The sequence below is a fragment of the Uloborus diversus genome, chromosome 3, assembly GCF_026930045.1.
Source record: "Uloborus diversus isolate 005 chromosome 3, Udiv.v.3.1, whole genome shotgun sequence".
NCBI classification, from domain to species: Eukaryota; Metazoa; Arthropoda; class Arachnida; order Araneae; family Uloboridae; genus Uloborus; species Uloborus diversus.
This window is the reverse complement of record NC_072733.1, coordinates 72,455,134-72,478,995: the sequence shown is the minus strand read 5'-3', so window position 1 is coordinate 72,478,995 and position 23,862 is coordinate 72,455,134. Positions and strand designations below refer to the sequence as shown.

At 32.1% G+C, this 23,862-nt stretch overlaps 1 protein-coding gene across 1 annotated transcript in view; it reads left to right on the top strand.

Annotated features, from left to right (window-relative positions):
* LOC129219452 (actin-related protein 2/3 complex subunit 5-B-like) overlaps positions 1–18,141 on the top strand; it is a 74,622-nt gene extending 56,481 nt beyond the window's left edge. The window contains exons 2-4 of the mRNA XM_054853846.1: positions 7,476–7,548; positions 10,678–10,854; positions 18,030–18,141. Coding sequence (XP_054709821.1) covers positions 7,476–7,548; positions 10,678–10,854; positions 18,030–18,092 — 313 coding nt within the window. The 3' untranslated portion in view covers positions 18,093–18,141. The remainder of the gene's footprint in view (positions 1–7,475; positions 7,549–10,677; positions 10,855–18,029) is intronic.
* The last annotated feature ends 5,721 nt before the right edge of the window (positions 18,142–23,862 follow it).

Sequence of the window (23,862 nt, the reverse complement as noted above, 5' to 3'; positions counted from 1 at the left end):
AAACTAGCACTAAGGCTTATTGCTTTTCAAATAGACAGTGCTGGCCACTAGGGAGAGGCCCTACATATTTTGTTGCAGGGGGCTCAAAATGTATAGATCCGGGCCTGCTCTTTTTAGCAGAATTCCTGTGTTGCCACAACGTATTGCAACTGAAAGAAAAGACTATGAACTTTTCTACTGACACCTATTTTCATTGAAAAGAGTACAAAAAGCTATCTCAAATAGAACAACAAATGAAAAACAAGTTTGAAGAATAAAGAGCAGCATAAACTTTATGCTGCTGTTTAGTTAGTAAAATGCTAGTATGGTCATCAAAGCATTAAAAACATTCTTTGAAAGCTATCAAAAAAAAAATATTATTATTATTATTATAAATAAATATTGTAATAAAATAAAATAATATGCTGAAGAAAGTTAAAAAAATAAACCAAGTGGTCAACTTACAAAGGGTTTTTTATAATACTCCAGACCAAATTTGGCGTACATTAGTGGTCAAGATAGACAGGTGGTCAAGATAGAGAGGTGGTCAAGTTACAGAGATTTTCCTTCATTATATGAGATAGGGCTAATTCCATTCCTGACAAAAGCGGTCAACATAGAGAGGTGGTCAACTTACAAGGGTGGTCAACTTTACAGGTTTTACTGTATGTAAATTGCTTTGATCATTTGCATCCTATTTTACAACAAATCTTTTAGAACTTTGACATGTTATTAAATTTATCAGTTACATTATCAGTGTATTTTGAACTAAAATTACTTGATAAAACCATATTTTTTTTCTCAAATAACGTTGTTTAAAATCTCCCATTTTCTCCTTTGAAACTGGGACTCAATCTCCTGTTTAATCATTTCATAAGGTTGATAGGTATGCAGCTCTTCATTTAAGTAGTTTTATTTATGTGTGTATATATATATATATATATATATATATATATATATATATATATATAAGCATCAAAAGAACAATAGACAAGGTTACAACCGTAGAGGGAAAATACTTGGGTAGAGAGCGCGGAACAACCCCAAGCCGTGCCCAAGATAAAAATCACGTGACCTGTGGACGAAATTCTGGCTAGCTGTAACCGGTTCCAACAACCGCATAGGGTTTGCATCGTGATGATTGCGCTCACTTAGAATTTTTAACTGTTCTCGGTATTTGAAGAGCTTTTAAGATTGTACAATCCTCGTTGTACTGTTGAATGTCAAGATAAAGGTTCGAAAGACATTGCTGAGCTATTTTGCAGTTACTTGCGACAAATTTACTTGCATTTTCTATGTAAAAATTATTTTTAAATGTATCAACACTCGCTGACATGATGATATATTATTCTCTGTTTGGTTATATAATTAATTGTTCTTGTTTAATTAGCGATTATTTTTGTTTCAATGTTGATTTTGATTGTTTTACTCATTAAAAACCATTGGAGATTAATTCATCTACTGATATTTGTTATTTTTCACGGCGAATAGACTTTAGGCTCTTGGCGAGCAATTTTATCGCCTGGGCTATCGAAAACAAAACAGTGTCGTTTCACATTGTAATTGTTTTAATGATCATTAACATTCCTTGTTATTCTAATATTGACTTTTAAATGTTTTTAATAAATTTGTAGGAAAAATGTTTCACACAAATAAATTTAAAATGTTTTTACAAAAAAGGACCGAATTAAAGGATTGCATCAGTGTTTATGAAAAATTAATGAGTTGTATAACACAGTATATCTCATTCACTAATAAGTTATGCACGCCCTACTTCTGTAATGTTTATCGATTGAAATTAGACAAGCACTAAACACCATATTTTGCCGAATACCAAACACTCGATGAAATTCAAACCAAATATTCGGCCGTATGCCAAATATTTGCAACAAAAAAACTTTTAACTGTCATTTTGGAGTTTTATATAGCTATAGAAAATGTTTATCTACTGTGTAAAATGTAATTCCATTTAACATCGTAAACTTATCCACATAAAGTATACTATATATTAAAATAAAATATAAAACTAGTTTGAATTTTAAGATTTTTAATCCAAATGTGTGTTAATGACATCAGTGAATGGTTTTTCATCACTTGTGATGTCATGTGCGGAAGCACAAAAAATGAATTTCAATCTGCGTACCATTTAAAATAATTGTTAAAAATTATTAAACTTTATCAAATTAATTTAAAAAAAAGGTTGGATTTCTACGTGTTTCAGCATGCTCTTTCAGAAAAAAAAAACTTTTCCAATTTCAGGAACAACCCCATTGAGAAATGAAATTCAGTACCACCCGAATATTCGATGCATCTTTAATTGATATTTAATTATTTAAAAACCATGCAATGTTTTGCTTAATCCTTTGATGTCTTTTGATATTTAATACAAGACAAAGACAATAAAGTATTTAACAGTATAGTAATTGATGCAAATTGACTTTTTCAAGATAAATTATTGAAAATGTGTTGTTAATTACAAGCATCGATTTTTATCTTTAATAATATCTTTTTAGGGTAAATGAGGTTGAGAAATAATTAACATGACATGAAACCACTATACGAAAAGCAACAGTCTTTTATCAAACCGAAAAGTTGTGATGGATGAAAAAAAGCTGATGAAACATTTGCGTGCGTCAAAATACGCAATTAATGCCAAATGTTGCAGCTTTCTACCACGTGTTTTGTGGGGAACTCTGGCGTGTTTCTCCAGTAGGGGGGAAATGTTGACACGGTTGCTCTACGTAATCTCAACTCTATGATTACAACACAGATAAATGAGATGAAGCCAGCTCTTCAGCAGTGGAAACTTCATCCTATGGTCAAAAGACCAAAAATTTAATACTAAAACTAAGAATAGGATGTCCAGTTCCGAAAAAGTCAACATTCAGGATTACATTGGGCTTCTGCCCAATGTGCATTCATTTATCCACATGTGAAAAATGAATGCAGATTTTTGGACCTAAAACTAAAGCCCTGGGGTTTCGTCTCGGACATTAGAAGCCAAGGCTACCAATAATGTCCCTCCACTGTACCGTACCGCCAGCAAAAATCAAGTCTTACCTATGTGTCCAGATGTAAAAGTAAAATCCGCGTCAATCGGGGCCATTTCTGTGTCAGTCGATAAAATAAAAACAAAATCAATCCAATGAATATAAAAACTAAATAAATGTGACATCCATAAAAACAGTTCCAAACACATTCCAGGTCGACCGAAAAATTTGATTCACAGAAACATCATCAACTGGAGTCCAAACATTTGGTTTACTCTAGAAAAATCATACATGTGACAAGTAAGACGGTTACACGGCTTCACTGTAACCCTCTTACTTGTCACATGTATGATTTCCTTCCACCGCTGAGGAGTTCTACCTTCATCAACTTACGCTTATTATTAGTTTTAGTTTTCTTATTTGTTTAATTTTGTAAATCCCTTATGTGTTTATTGTTTGCATTTTGTAATATATATATATGTATATATATATATATATATATATATATACAGTAGAACCTTCCTTAAGGGACACCTCCGAATAAGGGACACCTCTATTTAAGGGACATTTTTTCTGGTCCCAGTCCCTTTGAATAGGGACTTCCATGTATTTGCCTCTAAATAAGGGACAGCCGTAGCGAAATAAAAATAACAAAGAATTATGTACAAGTGCCTAAGAAAGAGTGAATTTATTGGAATTAAAGTTTCACTTTTCCTGTAAAAATTGAGGAGAGTTGAACATTAACATATGTTGAAGAAAGAAGTATTGTACATTGTAAAAACCTTGCTGAAAGTTACATGCATCATTTGCCCACCCAGATTTTTATTCAAGTAGGCTCAGGGCAAAAAGGAGAGGGCACAGAAGCTGACTAGCTTTTATATAAAAATTGAAATGTGAATACTAATTGTAATTCACTATGTCTTGCATTGTTAATTACATGACATGAAGCAAATTCGTGCAATGAATTTCTCCAAAATAATTGCTTAATGGGGAAAAACTTTGGACTTACCAAATTTTTGACTCAATTATAATTTATAAAATAATAAAAAGATTTAAAAAATCATTAAGTGTGAATTTGATTTAGTTGTGTATGAAAAATGAAAAGTATTGAATCTTAAGTGTTAATAGTGTTTGTAAGTTTATAACAAAAGTATACTGAGTAAACACACTGCATGTATAAACTAAAATACCTCTGAAAAAGGGACACCTCTATTTAAGGGACATAATGTCGGGTCCCATTAGTGTCCCTTATTGAGAGGTTCTACTGTATTACAAAATGCAAACAATAAACACATAAGGGATTTACAAAATTAAACAAATAAGAATACTAAAACTAATAATAAGATTAAGTTGATGAAGCCAGAACTCCTCAACAATGGAACCTTCATCCTAAGTTCAACAGACCCAAAATTTTAAACTAATAACTAAAACGAGGATGTCCAGTTCTGAAAAAGCTAGCATTCAGTAATACATAGGGCTAAACGCACCGTATGCGAAAAATGAACACAGATTTCTTGGAACTAAGACCTAAAACTATACACTGGGGTTTGGTCTCGACTATTAGAAGCCATGGCTATCAATAATAGTCCTCCACCGTACCACCAGCAGAAACTCAAAGGTCTTACCTAATACTCCAGGTGAGAGCTCAGTACCGTGTCCCGCAAGTCAGTGTTCATTCCAGTTGATAAAACGTAGATCCATTCAAATAAAAAGATATTTATCCATAAAACGAGCAAAATCGACCAAAAAACTAATTTTTTAAAGCATTATTAACTAAACGTAAAAAATCCACGTGTTGTGGTTTGCTAAATAAAACTCATTTCATTACAAGCAGTTAAACGGTTTACAGTGAGGCAAAGTGTTGATCAAAGGCTATACCAGCGAAAATGTTGTTGATGAGATTATTTGGGAAATTGTTTTCAAGTAATTTATTTTTAAGTAGAAAAATTTCATGGTTGAAAGCTGTAATGGTGTTGCAAATTCTTTTGATTCTGATGGCTTGTGCAACTATGATGCCGATAAAAAAAATTTTTTACTGAGGCAAGAAGAAAAACTTTGCAGACAGTTAACTTTGAAACGAAACTCGCTTCTTTTATCATAAATGGTGGTTTCACAGTCGGATTCAATATTAATTTTAATGTCAAGAAAATTACAAATTTTTAAATCCCTTATGTGTTTATTGTTTGCATTTTGTAATATTATTTACCTGGCTGTTTATTTGGCTGCTTTGCGCAACATTGAGCTTATAGTTTACTCCATTTCATTTCATTTAATTCTTTTCTAATTTTCTTTTATTTTGTTTCAGTATATATATATATATATATATATATATAATTAAGCAAACAGAATTACAAATATTAAACAAATTATAAATAACAAATGATGATAAAAAGGAAAAATGCAAACAGCTATTAAGTAGGAATAGAAAAAGAGTGAATCCAGAGCTCATCAGCCGTGGAGGATTCAATAATTATGGTCAAAAGACCAAAATTTTAACTATAAACTAGAAGAGAATGTTTAAGCTCCAGTACATGTAATATAGAGTAACAATGGGCAAACGTACCCTTGCTAAGCTAAAAACAATAAACTAGAGCTCAAACCTAAAACTAAAAGCAGGGGGTTTTGCCTCGACTAATTAGGAAAACAAGTTCCGATAATTAGCCTTCCACGGGACAGTACCTGCCAATAACAAAATTGTCTTACCTTGAAATCCGCGTAAACAAATCCAATCCATTGTTCAGCCTGATAAAAAAACCAATCCATTTGTCAACAAAACATTAAAAACATAAAAACATATCCAGAAATCGGTCCATAGACATTCCGAGTCGCCTGTTTCGCACGTGTAAAATTCATCCACCACGGTGATTCATAAAAAAATGGTTTGTCACGGTTGTATCATACATTTACACAGTTAAACAGTTTCAAAGGAAGCGAAATGTTCATCGAAGGCTATACTTAAGCAGATGTTTTCAACTAGATTTTTAGGGAAGTTATTATTAAAAAGTAAGTTTTTGAGTACTGAAATTTCTTGCTTAAATGCAGAAATGGTATTGCAAATTCTTTTAATTCTGATAGCTTGCGAAACAATAATGCCAATAAAAACCTTTTTACTTAGGTAGGAGGAAAAATCTTGTAAACTGTTAACTGTGAAATTGAATTCACGTCTTTTATCATAGATTGTAGTGGAACAATTTGAGTCAATTTGTATGTTGATATCCAAGAAATTAAAGCTGTTTTGATTAGAAAGCTTTAATTTCTTGGATATCAACATACAAATTGGCTCAAATTGTTCCACTACAATCTATGATAAAAGACGTGAATTCAATTTCAAAGTTAACAGTTTACAAGATTTTTCCTCCTGCCTAAGTAAAAAGGTTTTTATTGGCATTATTGTTTCGCAAGCTATCAGAATTAAAAGAATTTGCAATACCATTTCTGCATTTAAGCAAGAAATTTCAGTATTCAAAAACTTACTTTTTAATAATAACTTCCCTAAAAATCTAGTTGAAAACATCTGCTTAAGTATAGCCTTCGATGAACATTTCGCTTCCTTTGAAACTGTTTAACTGTGTAAATGTATGATACAACCGTGACAAACCATTTTTTTATGAATCACCGTGGTGGATGAATTTTACACGTGCGAAACAGGCGACTCGGTATGTCTATGGACCGATTTCGGGATATGTTTTTATGTTTTTAATGTTTTGTTGACAAATGGATTGGTTTTTTTATCAGGCTGAATAATGGATTGGATTTGTTTACGCGGATTTCAAGGTAAGACAATTTTGTTATTGGCAGGTACTGTCCCGTGGAAGGCTAATTATCGGAACTTGTTTTCCTAATTAGTCGAGGCAAAACCCCCTGCTTTTAGTTTTAGGTTTGAGCTCTAGTTTATTGTTTTTAGTTTAGCAAGTGGTGCGTTTGCCCATTGTTACTCTATATTACATGTACTGGAGCTTAAACATTCTCTTCTAGTTTATAGTTAAAATTTTGGTCTTTTGACCATAATTAATGAATCCTCCACGGCTGATGAGCTCTGGATTCACTCTTTTTCTATTCCTACTTAATAGCTGTTTGCATTTTTCCTTTTTATCATCATTTGTTATTTATAATTTGTTTAATATTTGTAATTCTGTTTGCTTAATTTTATATTTACTTGGCTTTTTAGTTTTGCTGCGTTGCGCATCTATGGGCTCTTGGTGTGGTCTTTTCAATATTTCACTTTTATTATTATTATTATTATTATTATTATTACATATATATATATATATATATATATATATATAATATTTACTTATACTGTCACAGAAAACTAATTTAAGATGAATCTTGGCCATATGCTTTAAAAAGACTTAAACCTATAAATACCCTGATTTCAGTATTTACCCCTGCTCGGGAAAATACCCAGTTATAAATACCCACTGAGCATATTCCAGACCCATATCAATATTAATTCTGTACATATATGTGTATGTGTTTAATTGAAACATCCTTAATAAGACTTAGAGGAAAGCATATTGAAGCTTTAAAGAACTTATTACGCACAGCACCAGTAGGAACAAAGAACCAGATGTTGAAGGTAAAGTTATCATTTCTACTTTTTTGAAAGTTTGAATGCATTAAGTATGAAATATAGAAAAGTGAAAAATGTTGATTATGTGTTTAACACCCTGACATAAATGCAACATTTCCTAAATATGTACTTATAATATATATTTAGGAAATATGGAAGGGTTTCTACGGCAGTAGCATAAAACTGATTTTAATTTTTTTTTTTTTTTTTTTTTGGGGGGGGGGGGGGAATTCCACCCTTTCCGGAATTATGCTTTTAATACACTATCTTGTGACAGGTGAAATTTGTTCCTTTGCATCACATTTAGCAACTTTTTCAACATCCTTTCTTCAGCAATTTGCAAGGTCTTTTTGCTTTGGTAATACCAAACCAATATAAAGTACTTAAAAAAACACATTAGGGTAACATTTTAACTCTTAAAGAAAAATCAAGTCCCTGGCAATTAACACTTAGTACAGTAGGACCTCAAATTATCCGAGCTAATTGGGACCACTAGCACCTCGGATCTCGGAAATCTCGGTTAGTAGAAACTTTGTATAAAAGGTTGTCAGAATTTCAAATTTTTAAAATGTATTAAAATACAATAGAATATTTTTTAAAGATGAAATAAACATGTGAAAAGTAATGTTTTATGATTAAAAAACTAAAACAAGAAATCAGCTTGTAGTTAAAAAGTCAATTGAATTTTTTTCCAATGCCAAGTTAAATATTGAAAAATGCAATTAAAAGAACACTTTTTGAAAACATATATTTATTTTTAAATTGAAAATTCATTATTAAGTTTACATTATTTTAAAAATAAGAAATAAAGGAAATAAGAAATAATCAATTATTGCTGCTTAAATCAAATGAAATTTTCATATCTTACTGTTATTTCATATTCTACATAATTGTTATAATCAACATTTGCAAAGCAAATTTTCTATGCCTGATCTCAAAAATACCGTATTACCCCACATTTTCCGGCACACCGCAAAATTTTGGGGACACAAGATTTTTAATAACACTTGCCTGGTCCTTTCCGGCATGCCGGGAGAATCGAGTTACGAAAAAAAATAAATGTTTACTATAAAAAAAAACATGTTCAGCTTGAAAATGAATATAAGTTCTATAGATTTATAAACAGTTTAATTATGTAAAAATATTTATCAACAATGTCATTTGTTATTTTAACAAGAAAAATATTAAAGTAAGAAAAACAATGTTGAAAAAAGCACAAATTTGCCAATTACAGCATTTTGCTGTAATTGGTAAATTTTTACTTTTTTAACATTGTTTTTCATACTTTACTATTCAGCACAAAGGTATTTTTTATCTTAAGAAAAATATTGTTTAATAACAAATAATTTTATAAAAAATAAAATTAAGTAAGCAAACATTTAAGCAGTAAGTTACCGCTGCTAAGTGAGTGCTAAAGAATTTACCATAACTACTCAATAAATAAAAATTAAAGTTACCTCTCTAAAAGGAACCTAAAATAATTTATTTAAAAAAAATTATGAAAAAATCACAGTAACAATGATTGCTTTTGAATTGATTACTTTATTGGCATATAATTTAATAATAACCTACCGTAAATAACAAGCACATATTATATGCAATACACTTTTTTTTTTTTTTTTTTTTGAAAAAAGGTTACTTTCGGGATTTATTATTACTTTTTTTCCTTTCAGTGGTTTCCTTTCTAATTGAAACTGAATGCGGAAATTTACTTTGTTTTGTTTCAAAACAGATGTTGAACTATCCGTCATGCCGGAAAATTTGAATTTACCATCATGCTGGTCAACCTTGCTTTTTTTTGTCATGCCGGATAATGCGGGGTAATATGGTATATATTTACTAATCTGTTTGGTGACCGGAGCAGAATAGTCCCAATGTAGTCCATGCATGTCGTAAAAGGCGACTGAAATGGATACCCAATCTAAGGTGTGAGGCACCGTGCTGATGGATGGATGGCATCTGGGTTGTATGATGTCTAAACATTCCCTCTAGGAACTGGACGAAACCTCGTTGTAATTTGCCTTGCACTCGTACAGGGTGGTTGTGTGGGTGTTGACTTTTTACCACCGCCCAGTTCCCAGCTCCTTTGGTGCTGAATACTGGCTTGAAGGAGAGAACCAGCAACCTTACCGCTGGAGGAGGTGAGGGTGTAGGGCTGCAACCCACTGACACTGCAGTGGGGGGGGGGGGCAGGGGGTACTCATTTATGCATAAAAATGCAACAGGTGCAGGCAGGACAGGGGAGGCTGTTACAGAAGGCAAAAGCCACTGGGCCAGCCATTCCTGAGAAGGTAGGAGAAACCAAGCATCATCGATCGGAGGTTTCAATTCCTTCCCCTGCACAAACTGCTGCATTCTAAAGAGTAAGGACTGGTAAACCACAGTACTATGCTCAAGCAGTGCATATGTTTAAGATGGCTGTTGTGAAAGAAACTTTCCCTTCAGAGAGGTTATTTCGCAATGACATTGAACATATTCAGCTTGTCTTTCTAAGGAGGACAGACCTGATTCTCTCTGAGGATCACATGCCAGAAATGCAATAGGCTTCTTAACAAAATTAGTATTAGGAAGACTTTTGGTCTTTTTACTGGACTTTACACCTTAAAGCGGCACCTTGCCATAATGGGTGTCAGTAATGATTCAATTTGCAGAGGTTACCTCTTTAAGGAGGAAACTATTACTCACACCCTGTGTGATTGTGAAGTGTTTTCTGCCTATAGGTTTGAACACCTTGGTCATCATTTGCTTGAACCATGCATGATTCATGATATTCCCATTATATGTTTGCTGAATTCTGCTTCAGCTACTGGTCTGTTTTAAGACCAGTTTCTGTTTGGGGACTAGTACAATAGACCTCTGGTAGCAGTGCTTGGTTCGGTTGAACCCCCCTTTCATTCATTTCATATATTTACTAGTATTTTCCCCTTAGAAGAACATAGTTTACCTCCTCAATACATAAGGCAGGGAATATTTTGGTGTTGAAAAAGTTACATAGATCGGGAAATATGGTACTTAGCTTATTTTATTTATTTATTTTCATTTTACTGTTTAGTGGTTTTACAAAAAATGTAAACTTTTGAAGTTTAATACACAAGTTGTTAATTATCTATCTCAATAATTTACATTTTTTTTTAGGATGCTGCATTTAGTCTTGTGTTGAGGGTAATTTTGTCAATTAAAACTAGTGACATTGAAAAAACTGTTGCTCAACTTGACAGAGATCAGATAGATATGTTAATGAAATATTTGTATAAAGGCTTTGAGAATCCATCAGAAGGCAGAAGTGCTCATCTACTAGCTTGGCATGAGAAAGTATGTTTAGTATTTTTTCTTTAAGTGTTATGTATTTTTTCTTAGTTTGGTCGCTACTTTTCCTTAAAGGTTTAGAGGCATGTTTACTATCTTGGGGATAATAGAAAAATTACTTAAAGCAATAGGCAATATATATTTACAAGTATATTGTAACCCTAGAATTTTGAAAGTTAAGTTGTTGAATGTCCCCAACTACGAAATTTATAATTTGCTATAGCGGTAAATAAATTGAGGCAGTGAGAAGCAAAGGCATATAAGTGACAAAATTAAAAATTTGGAGATAACCAGTAAAATTAGTACGTGAACTGAAGTACGAATCGTAGGCATCTTGGCTCAAAAGATAGTACTAGTAGCTCTGGTAGATGTTACTATACAGCATGATTTAGAAAAAAAATATTCAATGAAAGCCTACCTATTACCTTATCTTTAAATGCATTTTACTCAAAACTTGAAAATGTCCACGTACGTCTCTTTACGTCTCACTGACTCAATTCAAATCACCAAACATAAAAAATATGCCAAGTGACCTTTAACGTAATTATTTATCTAAACTTATGCTCATACTTGATTATTACCACAAATTCTTAATATAAGTCGTTCAAATACCATTATAAACTCCTAGTCTGTTTGTGAATGGAATCTAACAGCAAAACAATATTAAGAGACAAAATTGATAACTTTAAAAATTGAGAAGAAAAAAACTTAAACTCGAAATGAATGAAGCAGTGCAAAAGACTTGTTTGATATTAACTCTATTGTATGGTAAAAACTTTTGTACTATGATTTTAAAAAAAAATCTATACGTTTTTTGTTTGTTTTATATTCTTATTCCAATATCTTCATTTTATTTTCAAACATGCTCCTGTACTAAGGCACAGATTTATTTTATGAGTATAACGTACTATATAATAAGCAAAACATCTTTGGTAAAACAGCTGTTGCAGTGAGTGAAATATGAATGAAATTGAAACATCTTAAGCACAATTATTATCTCCAGTTATGTTAAGAGTTCAGGATTCAGGGGCTTTCCCTTGGAAATTTTTTCACAATTGTAGCTCTAAAAGCATAGTTTTTAGACAATCTCTGATGATGTTAAGAGAAAGGGAGATTCAGCTGCCTACTCTAGAAAATTTATCAAATTTTTAGTCTAAAAAACGCATTTTAGGAAATCTTTGGTAATATTACAAGAGAAAGGTTTAGGGCTTCTAAAAATGTAATTTTAGACATCCTTTGGTATTGCTTGTAGGAGGAGTTTGGGAGGGCTCTGCCCTAGAAAGTTTTCAAATTGATGCCCTTAATTTTAACAAGAGAGGAAGAAACTCTTCCAGAAAACGTTCGCAGTTAGCTTTTAAAAGCAGTTTTTAGACTATCTTCTATAATGTTACTATGAGGAGAGGTTCAGGAGCTCACTTGATGATTTTCCAAAATTGAAATTCCTCAAATGCAATTGTAAATGATCTATGATGGTGTTATCAAGAGGTTTAGGGACCCGAGAAATGTTTCGAAATTAGAACCCTGAAAAAGAAATTTTAGACTATCTTTGAGGACTTTAGAGTAGGGAGTCTTTAGAGTAGTATGGGGATCCTTGGCTAATTTTCCAGTTCTAAAAACGAAATTTTAGGCGATTTTTAATGGGGTGGGGCATTTCTCAGGGATTTGGTTGAAGACGCGGGCCTGAAAGCTTTTCATTATTGAAGTCCTGAATATGTAATTTTAGACAATCTCGAATGACGAATGGATGAGGTTCAGGCTTCTTTCAAAATCAAAGTTTCAAAAATGCACTTAAAGTACAAAGATATAAGTTTTGGGAATTCCTCTCTTTCCCTTTTCTTTGCTATGTCCCTATCTTCTTTTATTTGTTTTAATTACACTGTGTGGCAAAAAAAACCCTTCAAAATGTTTCTGACATTTCGTCGGCTGATTCTTATGTAAAATGTCCCCCTGAATCCAAATATAACCTCCATTTTCTCAATATATGTACCAATTTTTTAAAGCCCCCCCCCCCCCCAAGTTTTTTCATTTTTTCTTAGTTTCAGAGCTTTTTTTTTTTTTTTTTTGGAGGTTAAAGGAGCTTTATATTAATTGCTGACATAGTTTTGGCAGGCAAGAGAGGTTCAAAGTTCGAGACCTTGGACACCAATTGCAAAAGAGGGGACTTGGGAGGTATACCCCACCAAAATATTAGAGAAATCATGAAAAACGATCTTTTTATTCTGCTTTTTTTAAAAAAGATGTTTGTAAAAAAAATTTCAGTGCAGAATGAGACTATAAGACTCACTTCTATGACTCCCATATCCAAAAAAATTTACGTGATGTAAAAAAAATATTGAAAAAAAAACTATCATGTGAAAGTCTCACATTTGCATACGAGTTGAATCGCAGGTCTTCATGCAAAAGGACATTCTTCTGGCTGATTCTTATGTAAAATGACCCCTTGTTTCCAAATACAACCACCTTCCTCCCATCACGCCACCTTTTTAGACCCCCCTCCCATCCTCTGATTCAAAGGCATTTTTTTATTTAGAGAGGAAAACAGCATTACAATTACCATAAACATTATTCTGAATGACTAGAGATGTGCAAAGCTCAAAGTCTTGTGCATATGTAGCAAAAAGGAAAGCATGGGGGCACCCCCCCCCCAAACATACTGTGCAGCAAAAAAACTCTCATACTTCAAGGCTATTCCGGCTGATTCTTCTGCAGATTGACCCCCTGAATCCGAAAATAATCTCCATTTTCCTCCTACACGTACCAATATTTGTAGAAAAGCACCCCCCTGTTTTTTAATTTGGGAGGACGGCCCTAAGTTTTCTTTTTTGCTACATATGCACAAGATTTTGAGCTTTGCACATCTCTTCTCATTCAGAAATATATTTACGGTTATTGTAATGCTATTTTCCCCATCCAAATTTAAAAAAAAAAATGGCTCAGAATCAGAGGAAAGGGGGGGGAGGAGGTTCTAAAAAGGAGGGGACAAAGGTGGTCGTATTTGGAAACAAGGTGCCATTTTACATAAGAATCAGCCAGAAGAATATCTTTTTGAATGAAGACCTGCAATTCAACTCGTATGCAACGTGCGGCATTCACAAGATAGGTTTTTTTTTTTTTTTTAACTTTTTTTTTACATCGCAAAAATGTTTTTGGACATGGGAGTTATAGAAGCAAATCTTATGCTCTCATTCTGCACCGAATTTTTTTTTTTACAAACATCTTTTTTAAAAAAGCAGAATAAAAAGATCGTTTTTCATGATTTTTCTAATATTTTGGAGGAGGGTGGTATACCCCCCCCCCCCCTGCACCAATTGCCCCCTTTTGCTATCGGTGTCCATGATCTTGAACTTTGAACCTCTCTTGCTTGCCAAAACTATGTTAATATAAAGCTTCTTTAACCTCCAAAAAAATAATTGCTCTAAAACTAAGGAAAATTGAAAAAAAACTGGGGGGGGGGGCCTTTAAAAAAAATTGGTATGTATAGGGGGGAAACGGAGGTCATATTCAGATTCAGGGTGTCGTTTTACATAAGAATCAGCCAACGAAATGTCAGAAGCATTTTGAAGGAGTTTTTTTGCTGCACAGTGTTATCGATAAAAATGCAAAAATATATGTTAAAAAAAGGAAAATAATCCCCTCGTTTTTCTTTTACAAAACCATTCGAATGCTTTGGTTTTTTTCCATACTGAAAGTTTCAATTTCCAGTCTGAAATACAAGCATTTCCATTCTGAGTAAAAATACTTTTAACATATTAGATTGATTTCGTGATTTTAAGTGATACCTTCCCATTTTATTTTATTTGAAATAGCATACCTCTTGAATATCTTTATAAAATTTTTGTTCGCTTTGGTTTTTTACACTCAAACACTTAGTCCTAGTGGTCTATTTTAAATCCTACTCACTGTTTTAAGTTATAGTTTTATAGTTACCCCCTGATCTCACTCACCTTTTTTTTTTCATTATTCTTCGAATTGAAGCAATTTTATTTTCTTTGAGGATAGAATGTTATTTTTCATGCATTGATTTTATTTAATTTTTGTCTGCGTCAACCTCTGCATTAAAAACAAGTATTGAAATCAACAATCTAGATTTTAATCTTGAGTATTTTTTAAGAATTAAGGTATAAAAGAAAATGAAGAGATTTTGAATTATTTGAATCTGTGGTTAGCAAAAATTCCTGAACAAAAATAATAATAAATGAATAAAATTCTTTAGAAAAAAACAATAAAATATGAGGAAGAAACATGTTGACGAAATAATAAATTCTCAAAAATCATAAATTTGAAACCGTATTTCCATTTTACTACAAAACATATTGAAAAAAGTATAAAATTTGAAAGTAGTTACAATAAAGACGAAAAAGTTTTCATTTATTAATTTGTATTACTTTGCCCTGCTCTAACTTCTGTGTCCAACACCCGGGCCATACGAAGACGTGACGTACTCCCCCCCCCCATGTGAAAAGAGAAATTAAGCTGGTTGTAACTTCTATAATGCACAATAGATGAACATATTTGTAATTTAATTATTAATGAATAAAACAATCGGAATTATATACAGTGACTCCCAAAAGTGTTTGTACACTTTGAAATTTTTTAGTAAAACCAAAATAACGCAAAACTGAATTTGAATATGAAGTCCAATATTTTTTCACATCATTCCTATGTCATTCTAAATAAAACCCTGTAGTTTTTTTCAAAATATTGGCTGATCTTCTTTTTGAAATTGGTCAAAAAACGAAGAGACAGAGAAATAATATGCCAAAAAAGTCATCGTACCCTCAAATATTTTCGAACATATTCATGATTAAAATAATCCTATCTGGTTTTTTTATTATTTTTGCATTGTGTTGACCCTTAAAAATCATTTGACTTTAATTTTTTGTTTATTTATTCCTTAATATTGTGCTTATTACTTTAAAATGGCTTTTATTCATAAAAAACCAAACACCATTCGAAATTTGATTTTTTTTCTCACAGTAGAAGCGAATTGGTTTGAAACATCTCTAAATTAGGTAATTCAATCCATTCTATAGTAAAGTGCTTGATAAAATGCTTTAAAAAAAAGAATCAGACCGAAAGCAAGGTAAGAAAAGCTCAGCCGGCAAGGTTGGCAAAGCGTGATCCGAGATTTACAGTTGAAAAATTTATGAAAAATACACATTTGAGTGCTGTAAAAGTTTCTGCAGAGTTAAGTGAAAATTTTTACATTTAATTTTCACCTAAAATTGTTCGCCAAGTTCTCTGATTAGCTGGATTAAATGGGACCTCTTCCCGCAGAAATTTTCTTGGCCGTGCAAAAAACAGAAATCTTACACTTTTCGTCGCAAAATCAATGATAAATAAGCTCAAAACGTTTTAATATTACATGTTACTTACAGATAAAAATGAATTCAACATTTTTGGTTAAATATTTGTATAATTGTAGATAAAGAAAAAATTAGGAACTTAATCTTAAGAACTTAGTTGGACCAGTTAATCAGAACGGTGAATGTGTTCTTGTGTGAGGGTGCATATCAGCATCAGGAGTTGGTAGTTTGGAAGTTTTTGATGAAATAATGAATCATGCTGTTCATTTAAATATTTTTAAAACCAATTTATTAACTCTTAGCCAAAAATTTGGTTATCGGAAACAACTTTGTTTTTTCTTTAGGTAACAAGAAGCACGCGGTTTTCAACATTTGCGTCTAGTGCCTCAAAAATTGTCCTAAAGTGTAGAAAATACCCCTTCAATCTCCAGATTTGAACTTAATGTAACATATTTAGAGATATCTAGAGGGCTGAATTACGAAAATACGGCTTTGAGACGAAAATAGAGCCTGAAACAGTAAGACTCAAAGTGTGGTTGAACACTTAATCAGAAATAACGCAAAAAATAGAAAGAAAATAAGATAGAAATCTATTCCCAGACGTTTAAAAGGTGTTTTTGATACTGCATGATATTCTACTAAATAATAGCTTAATAAAAAGGTAACCTAAGTAATTCTTATTAAGGAAATCTCTTAGTCATGTTTTGTTTAAGTAAAAATAAATCGATTATTTGTTGAGCAATGTTTGTCTCAATTCCTTATTTAAATTCGGAATTGTTGTATATGTTTGCAACCTTTAATGTGTGAATTCCTCAAAATTTTATTATTTGGAATTATTTTAACTAGTTTATTATTTGAATTAAATTTAAAAAATCTTAATATTTCAAATATCTGCTTCAAAAGCACTATCCTTAACCTGAGAAGTAAAGTTGCTTCTCTAACTGATGGGTAAACATAATGCCTTTTTTTACTCTTAAACTTATTTTGCTACTTTTTTTTTTTGAAGACCATTATTTTCAAATCCAAAATGATACTTTGTGCTCCAAACTGAAAAATTAAGTCTCCGAAAAAAAGTTTATGTTATTTCAAAACAAAGTTTCTGTAAGGTTTTTTCTACTTCAAGAAAAATCATGTCATTGCTGTTCCATTTCTGAAATGCTAATAATCTAAATTTTGAAAAAATTGGAACTTTGGAACTGTTCAAGTCATATCAGATGAACTGTATAATCCCCCCCCCCCCCCACCTACACACATATGTACATACCTTCTTTATCTCAGTGTATTGCTTGAAAAATGCATGCAGTATTGAAACCAATATGCTTAAAAGCTTACAAAATTATGCTTTAAGAAATGTTAGCACTTATTTTTCAAAAAAAAGTTTATTTCAAAAAAAAACTTAATTTTTGTAGATATCTGTACATGATTTGAAAATCGCGCTATGCTATACAGGCATGGATGCTTTGGGAAGGTCATAAAATTGCTGTTATCATTCTATAGACCTGCTGAAGCATCATTTACCAAAACATAAATGTTTTTTAAACATGGGGGGGGGGAGGATCCATTTTAAGGCATTTCTAAGTTTAGCTACTAAATACTGAAAATAAACATAATATTTTTTTTTTTCAAAAGTATATGTTTTATTTAATAAAAGCCATCTTATTTCTAAAAAGTGAATCAATTAAAATTTGGAATGTTTCATACAACTGTCGAGTGTTGTGTTGAATAATTTTTGGTTCTTTGTTTATTGTGCTTATATTTATGATATGTTTTCTTGGCATTGGTCAAATTCGTAATTCCTATTATTCTCTTCACATGAATCATTTATACTATGCTTTATTAAATTCTTTTAAGTAAATAAAATGCATTTTCATCTAGGTATATTCTGCTGGAGGCATTGGAAGCATTGTGAGGGTGCTCACAGATAGAAAACGTGTTTGACATCTATTTAATACCAAATATTTTCATTTTTCAAATATAGTTTTAATTTTTGATGCCAGATGTAATGAATATTCTTACTTCCTTCACAGATTCTTTATAAATTTGTCATGTATAAGCGATCAAATGTAAAATATTGTATGGTCTAAACATATGCCTATTATTATATGAAAGGCACAATCCTCATTATCAAGGCTCAAAAATATTTTTTTTTCAACTTGAATCAAGAACACGCATGGAATATGCATCATGGTTCTTATTTTCATTCGTTGTCAAAAATATTTAGGTCCTATATTTTATAATTGCTTTAAATTTTGTTGTGTATTTTTTCCAGTATCATTTAGTTTCAAAGTTAAGTATCGTCTCAATCTTCTGACAAAAAGTTAATATCATATACAAAATTTTTTTGAATATTTTTCAAAACATATAAATGGAATTCATGTTTGTAAGTACATCAGGAAATTTTTCTTCATTTTTATGAATACATCGGGGAAGTACTTCAGTGCTTAACAAATTCATTGTTTTACTAAACTGTTTTTATAGTGAAAATATCTTTATTAAATGTCTTAAACATTAATCCATAATGCTCAAAATCTGGTGATACATAAAAGTGCCTGAATCAGGGGATGGGGAAATCTGCATTTTTTGTAAGAATGTTCTTTTAATTAAAGAGAATAATTTCTTTCATTTTTTCCTCTAAAAAATTTATATTTAAATTATAACTATAAAAGCTGATAATGACTGTATTATTTGTTGCTGCTATGATAAATCTGTAAAATGTTGATAAATCTGTAAAATGTTTACATGTTGCACGCTCTATTGCTTGAATTCATCTGCATGAATCATCCAATTAGAAACTTTTGCTCTTTTATTCCTCAAAAATAACCATTGTGTTGTGGACATATGTATATCTATAGTAAAACCCCAGAAATCCGAAAACAAACTGGTAGCTAATATAGAATTAGCACTGACCAGACGAGTGACCGAAGCAATGGTTCGGTTCAACTCGAAGATTGAAGGCAAGGCATGGTATTTTCAGTAAGCGGTAACTTACTGAAAATACCATCAGCTCAGTCACTTCCTATGCCAGACCGATGATTGCTAATAAGCACGAAACTGCAGTTTTCGACTGGAATGACTGAGCTGGCAGTGTATTTCACGTACAACTACTTTATTACAAATGTAGCTATGTAAATTTTGTTTTTTTTTTTTTTTTTTTTGAAGTGTAGCAACTACAAAATACTTTTAAAAGGTAGTCGCTACTTTGCCACTTTTAAAAAAGAAATAAAATACATACACACACATCATTTGAGAATTGAGCGAAATAATTCAAAAAGTAGATTTAATAAGCTTATTTGAACATGAAGTATTTCTAAAAATTATCTATTCTTTTTCCTTTTTTGTTTATTTATTTATTTTGTCAATTTGTCTTTGTAAACCTTTTTGTCACGATTTTTATGAACATTTGCTGCAAGAAAGGATCTAAAAAAGAATTCAATCTTCTAATTTTGAATCATTTCTTGCCAGCAAATATTAAATTCAAGTGCTAGAAATTTATCAAATCATTATTTTCTTGGATATTTAAAGCTCTTTAATTTCCTCTAAGAAGTTGTCTGTATCGAAAATTACAGATCTCAATGTGTTCTCTAAATTGCAATTGCATGCTCATATTTTATTTGTTTGGATCTTGCGTTTACATTTGCATTTGAGAATATGGTTATGTTTTGGCCAAAAGGAAGGGGGCTTTAAGATTAAATAATAGTCGTTGTACAAGTCTAAAACAATATTTTTCATTATAGGATTTCAAATTTGAGCTTCAAGGGAGGGGTCCATGCCTGGACACCACTCTCTTTCTTATGTCACAGATAAAATGAAATAAAATGTTTTTTCAATCATACCAAAGAATCTCAAAAACTTTGAAATATTTGGCTAAAATAATTAGCTTTTATGATGTTAATATGTCAGCACTCAGTCACTGAAAAAGCAAAAATAAAGGAATGTAAAAAAATATCCCAAACGGTACCAGTATTCATTATCAAATATTAATAAATACACCACTTGAAATATAAAACACAACTATGATAACCATGCAATGTACTGACAGCCCAGTACAATGGACTCTTGCTGGTGTGCTAAGTTTATTTTAGTCAACAGTATGTTGGCACTCTTAGCTTCAATGAGATGACATATACCTCCAGTTGGTTATTGGCAGTTCCTGACAAAAGTCAGTTCCGACGAAACGTGGGGGGGGGGGGGGGGAGCATTGCTATGGAGAAAAAAGTTTTTCTGAATTTAAAATTGAACCCCCTAAAATCATACTATGACATATAAAGATGATATCAGATGCTAATTTTTTTTTGAATGTTACAAAAATTGTGAAAACTCTAGTTGTTGTTTTTTTTTTTTTTTTTGAATTTTTAACTTGAATTTCTCATTTTTGCATTGCTTGGAAAGCATTGCAAACAACAATAAGGAAATAAAAAAAGATTCATTGTTCTTGATGATACATTCTAAGCCGTGCATTGCCTCTGTCTGTAGTTACTACATTATTAATTAAGATATGATTAATTAGTTCAAAAATAATGTTTATGTAGAAGACACATGTACTGAAATGTCTGTTGTGGAACGAATAATGATGATTTGTTTGTGTTTGGTTTTGTGTATGTCATCCTGTACAGGCCATATCCAATACAAGTTTGAGTCTTTCCTAACTCTCTTCATATATTTCACCCTGTATGTATCAGTGCCTTCATCTAATTTGCTTATAACTTTGTCAAAACTCCTCTCTCCATCTCAAACTGCAGCAACCATTTCAATCTCAGGCACATCTTGCAGCAGTGGGTTATCTAATGACTCTATTTATTGCATATATTGCATAATACAACTCTAACATCATCAACAGTTGCAGTAACATCTTTAAATTGATAACCATTTAGGACCTTTAAATTACTCATAATTGTACCTTGACTCAGTGGCGGATCCAGACTATGTATTTGGGAGGGGAACTTTTTCTTCCGCAATTTATGTTGATGGGGGGGGGGGGGTATATGATATTACTTATTAAAAAATAACCATGAAAATTGAGCTATACAACTTATCCTCTGCGTCTTAACGCTTTTTATAAAACGAATTGTGCATTACAAATTCTGCTAGTACAGTTCTCAAAAAATAATTTTAAAAACCGTTTTACTCATTGCTGTATTTGTATTGTTGTTTTTATATTTTAATCTTAAAATGTTCACCAACTGGTAGGGGGGTCCAGGGGTTCTCCCCCAGAAAAACTTTGAAATTGTACTCCTAAGAACAGTTCTAGACGGTCTCTGATGAGGTTATACCGGGAGGAAAGGTTCAGGGGGGGGTCTTAGGTGGAAATTTTTAGAAATTGAAGTTTTAGAAAAGCGATAGTTGTTGACGGTAAGGTAAGAAATGAGACTTTTTGGGGCTTACCCTGACAGATTTTTTTTTTTTTTTTTTTTTTATAGAATAGATCTAAATCGATCACCCTTCCGCCCCATATCTCGAAATCGAAGTTTCAAAAACGCAGTTTACAGACAAACTTTGATGTTACGAGCAGTGGAGTTCTGGGGCTCTTCTCAAGAAATATTTCGAAACTGAAGTCTTAGAAAACGAAGTTTTTAAGCAATATTAGTGACAAAGGATTTAAACGCTCTCCTCCCCGTTAGATTTTTCGTGTTTTTTTTTTCATTTTTGGATTTTCTACGAGAGCATTCGGGCCCTTGTCGGAAATTTTCGTAATTGTCATCTTAAAAACGAAACTGTAGACCATATTCGGTAATGTTAGGGGTTCGGCTATTTTTCAAATTTGAAGCTCCAAAAAGCAATATTGAACGATTCTCGATGTTTTTAGAATACGAGGTGTTAGGTAGTCCTCCCCTGGCAATTTTTCAAAATTGAAAGCCTGAAAACGAATTTTGAGGAGCTCTTGAAAGGTTTTGATGGGGGAATGGATACTTCCAAAGCATAGCATTATGAAGACTTTCTTATTTTTAAACCGAAAAGGAAAGAGGAGGAAAAAGAAATAGAATGTGCGGGATGTAATTAACTGATCAATAATCCGTCACGATTGAAAAATTTCAAGGTTCTTTTCAATAGAAATTTAGATTTTTTTCGCGACATTTTCCCCCTCTTATTAAAATAACTCCATTTTCCCCAGGTACGTCTTTAATTTAACAAATGTTTTTAAAAAAACATTCTAATCTGCCTTCTGGAGCGGTACACCCCCTCCCCCCTCTGGTTGTGCCACTAAATTGTGGAAGCTTTACCGGATAATGATATTCTACACCAAATAAATACAAAAGACAGTTTAAACAGGTTTGTCTTCAAAAAGACTTATTTTAAAAGATTAGTACTGGAAAACAGATGAAAAAATTTCCTGCACTCTGTTTTAAAAATTTTTAGGTACACCTGGGATTTTTTTGGGGGAAGGGGAACATTTCCCCAGTTCCCGTCCGTGGATCCGCTTCCACTATTGTCTAATTGCTTTTCCTGTAGCCTTTCGTTTTAAAAAACAGAAAAAAAAATATCCTGTACTCTGTTTTCTGAACAGTTTAGGATCATTTGGGATTTTTTTGAGGAAAAGGGGAACATTCCCCAGTTCCCTTCCTGGGGTGCTTTTGCAGTTCCCTCTTCACTTTTCCTTGTGCCTTTCTTCAAGTTCAAGTTCTAAAAAACAGAAGAATTTTGCTGTACTCTGTTGTGAAAATTATTAGGTACACATGAGATTTTGGGGGGGAGGGAACATTCCTCCAGTTTCCCTTCTTGGACACACTTCTATTTTCTAATTGCTTTTCCTGGAGCCTTTCTCCAAGTTCAAGCTCTATAGAACAAAAGAATTTTCCTGCATTCTGTTGTGAATTTTTTTAGGTATCTTTGAAATTTTGGGGAGGGGGGGCATTCCCCCTGCTCCCCTCTGTGGATCCGCTTCTGCTGTTGTCTAATTGCTTTTCCTGGTTCCTTAGTTCACGTTCTAAAAAACGGAAAATTTTTCCTGTACTTTGTTTTCTGAACAGTTTTAGGTACTCTTTTTTTTTTTTTTTTTTGAAGGGGGGGGGTAGAACTTCCCGCAGTTATCCCCTCTTTGGATCCACTTTTACAGTTCTCTCCTCACTTTTCCTGGTACCTTTCTTCAAGTTCAAGTTTTAAAAAACGAAGGAATTTTCCTGTACTGTATTCTGATAAATTTTAGGTACACTTGGGATTTTGGAGGGGGAACGTTCCCCCAGTTCCCCTCCCGTAGATCTGTGCCTGTCTTAACTTAATCCTCTTTCATTATTTTTACATGATTTTTCACTTTTTTTACCAGTAATTTCAGAACTTGACCTTATTCACCATCATGTATCATTTGCTTTATTATTTCCTCGATTTCTTCATAATTAGTTGGGATAATACCACATATTTAATTCTTTATTTTTGTGCTAAGCAATTTTTTTTTTTAATGTATTATCTGCACTGTGTCATTTTCTGTGTTATATACACTATTTGAAAGAATCTGTTTTTGATATAAGTTTGCAATTATTTTTAAGTTTTTCTATTTCTCTTTTCATTTTTTTTTTTCAACTTTTTATTTCTCCATCAATTAATCAAGAAACATAAAGTCATGAATATGCAATTACTATTTTCTTTGAAACCCCAACAAACCCACATATTCCAGAATCATTGATAATCTGTTGTTTTTTTTTTTTTTTTTCTTTTTCCAGGTTCTTAATGCGATCAGCATTTACTTTGGGTAGCATTCTTGTTTTGTGATCAATAT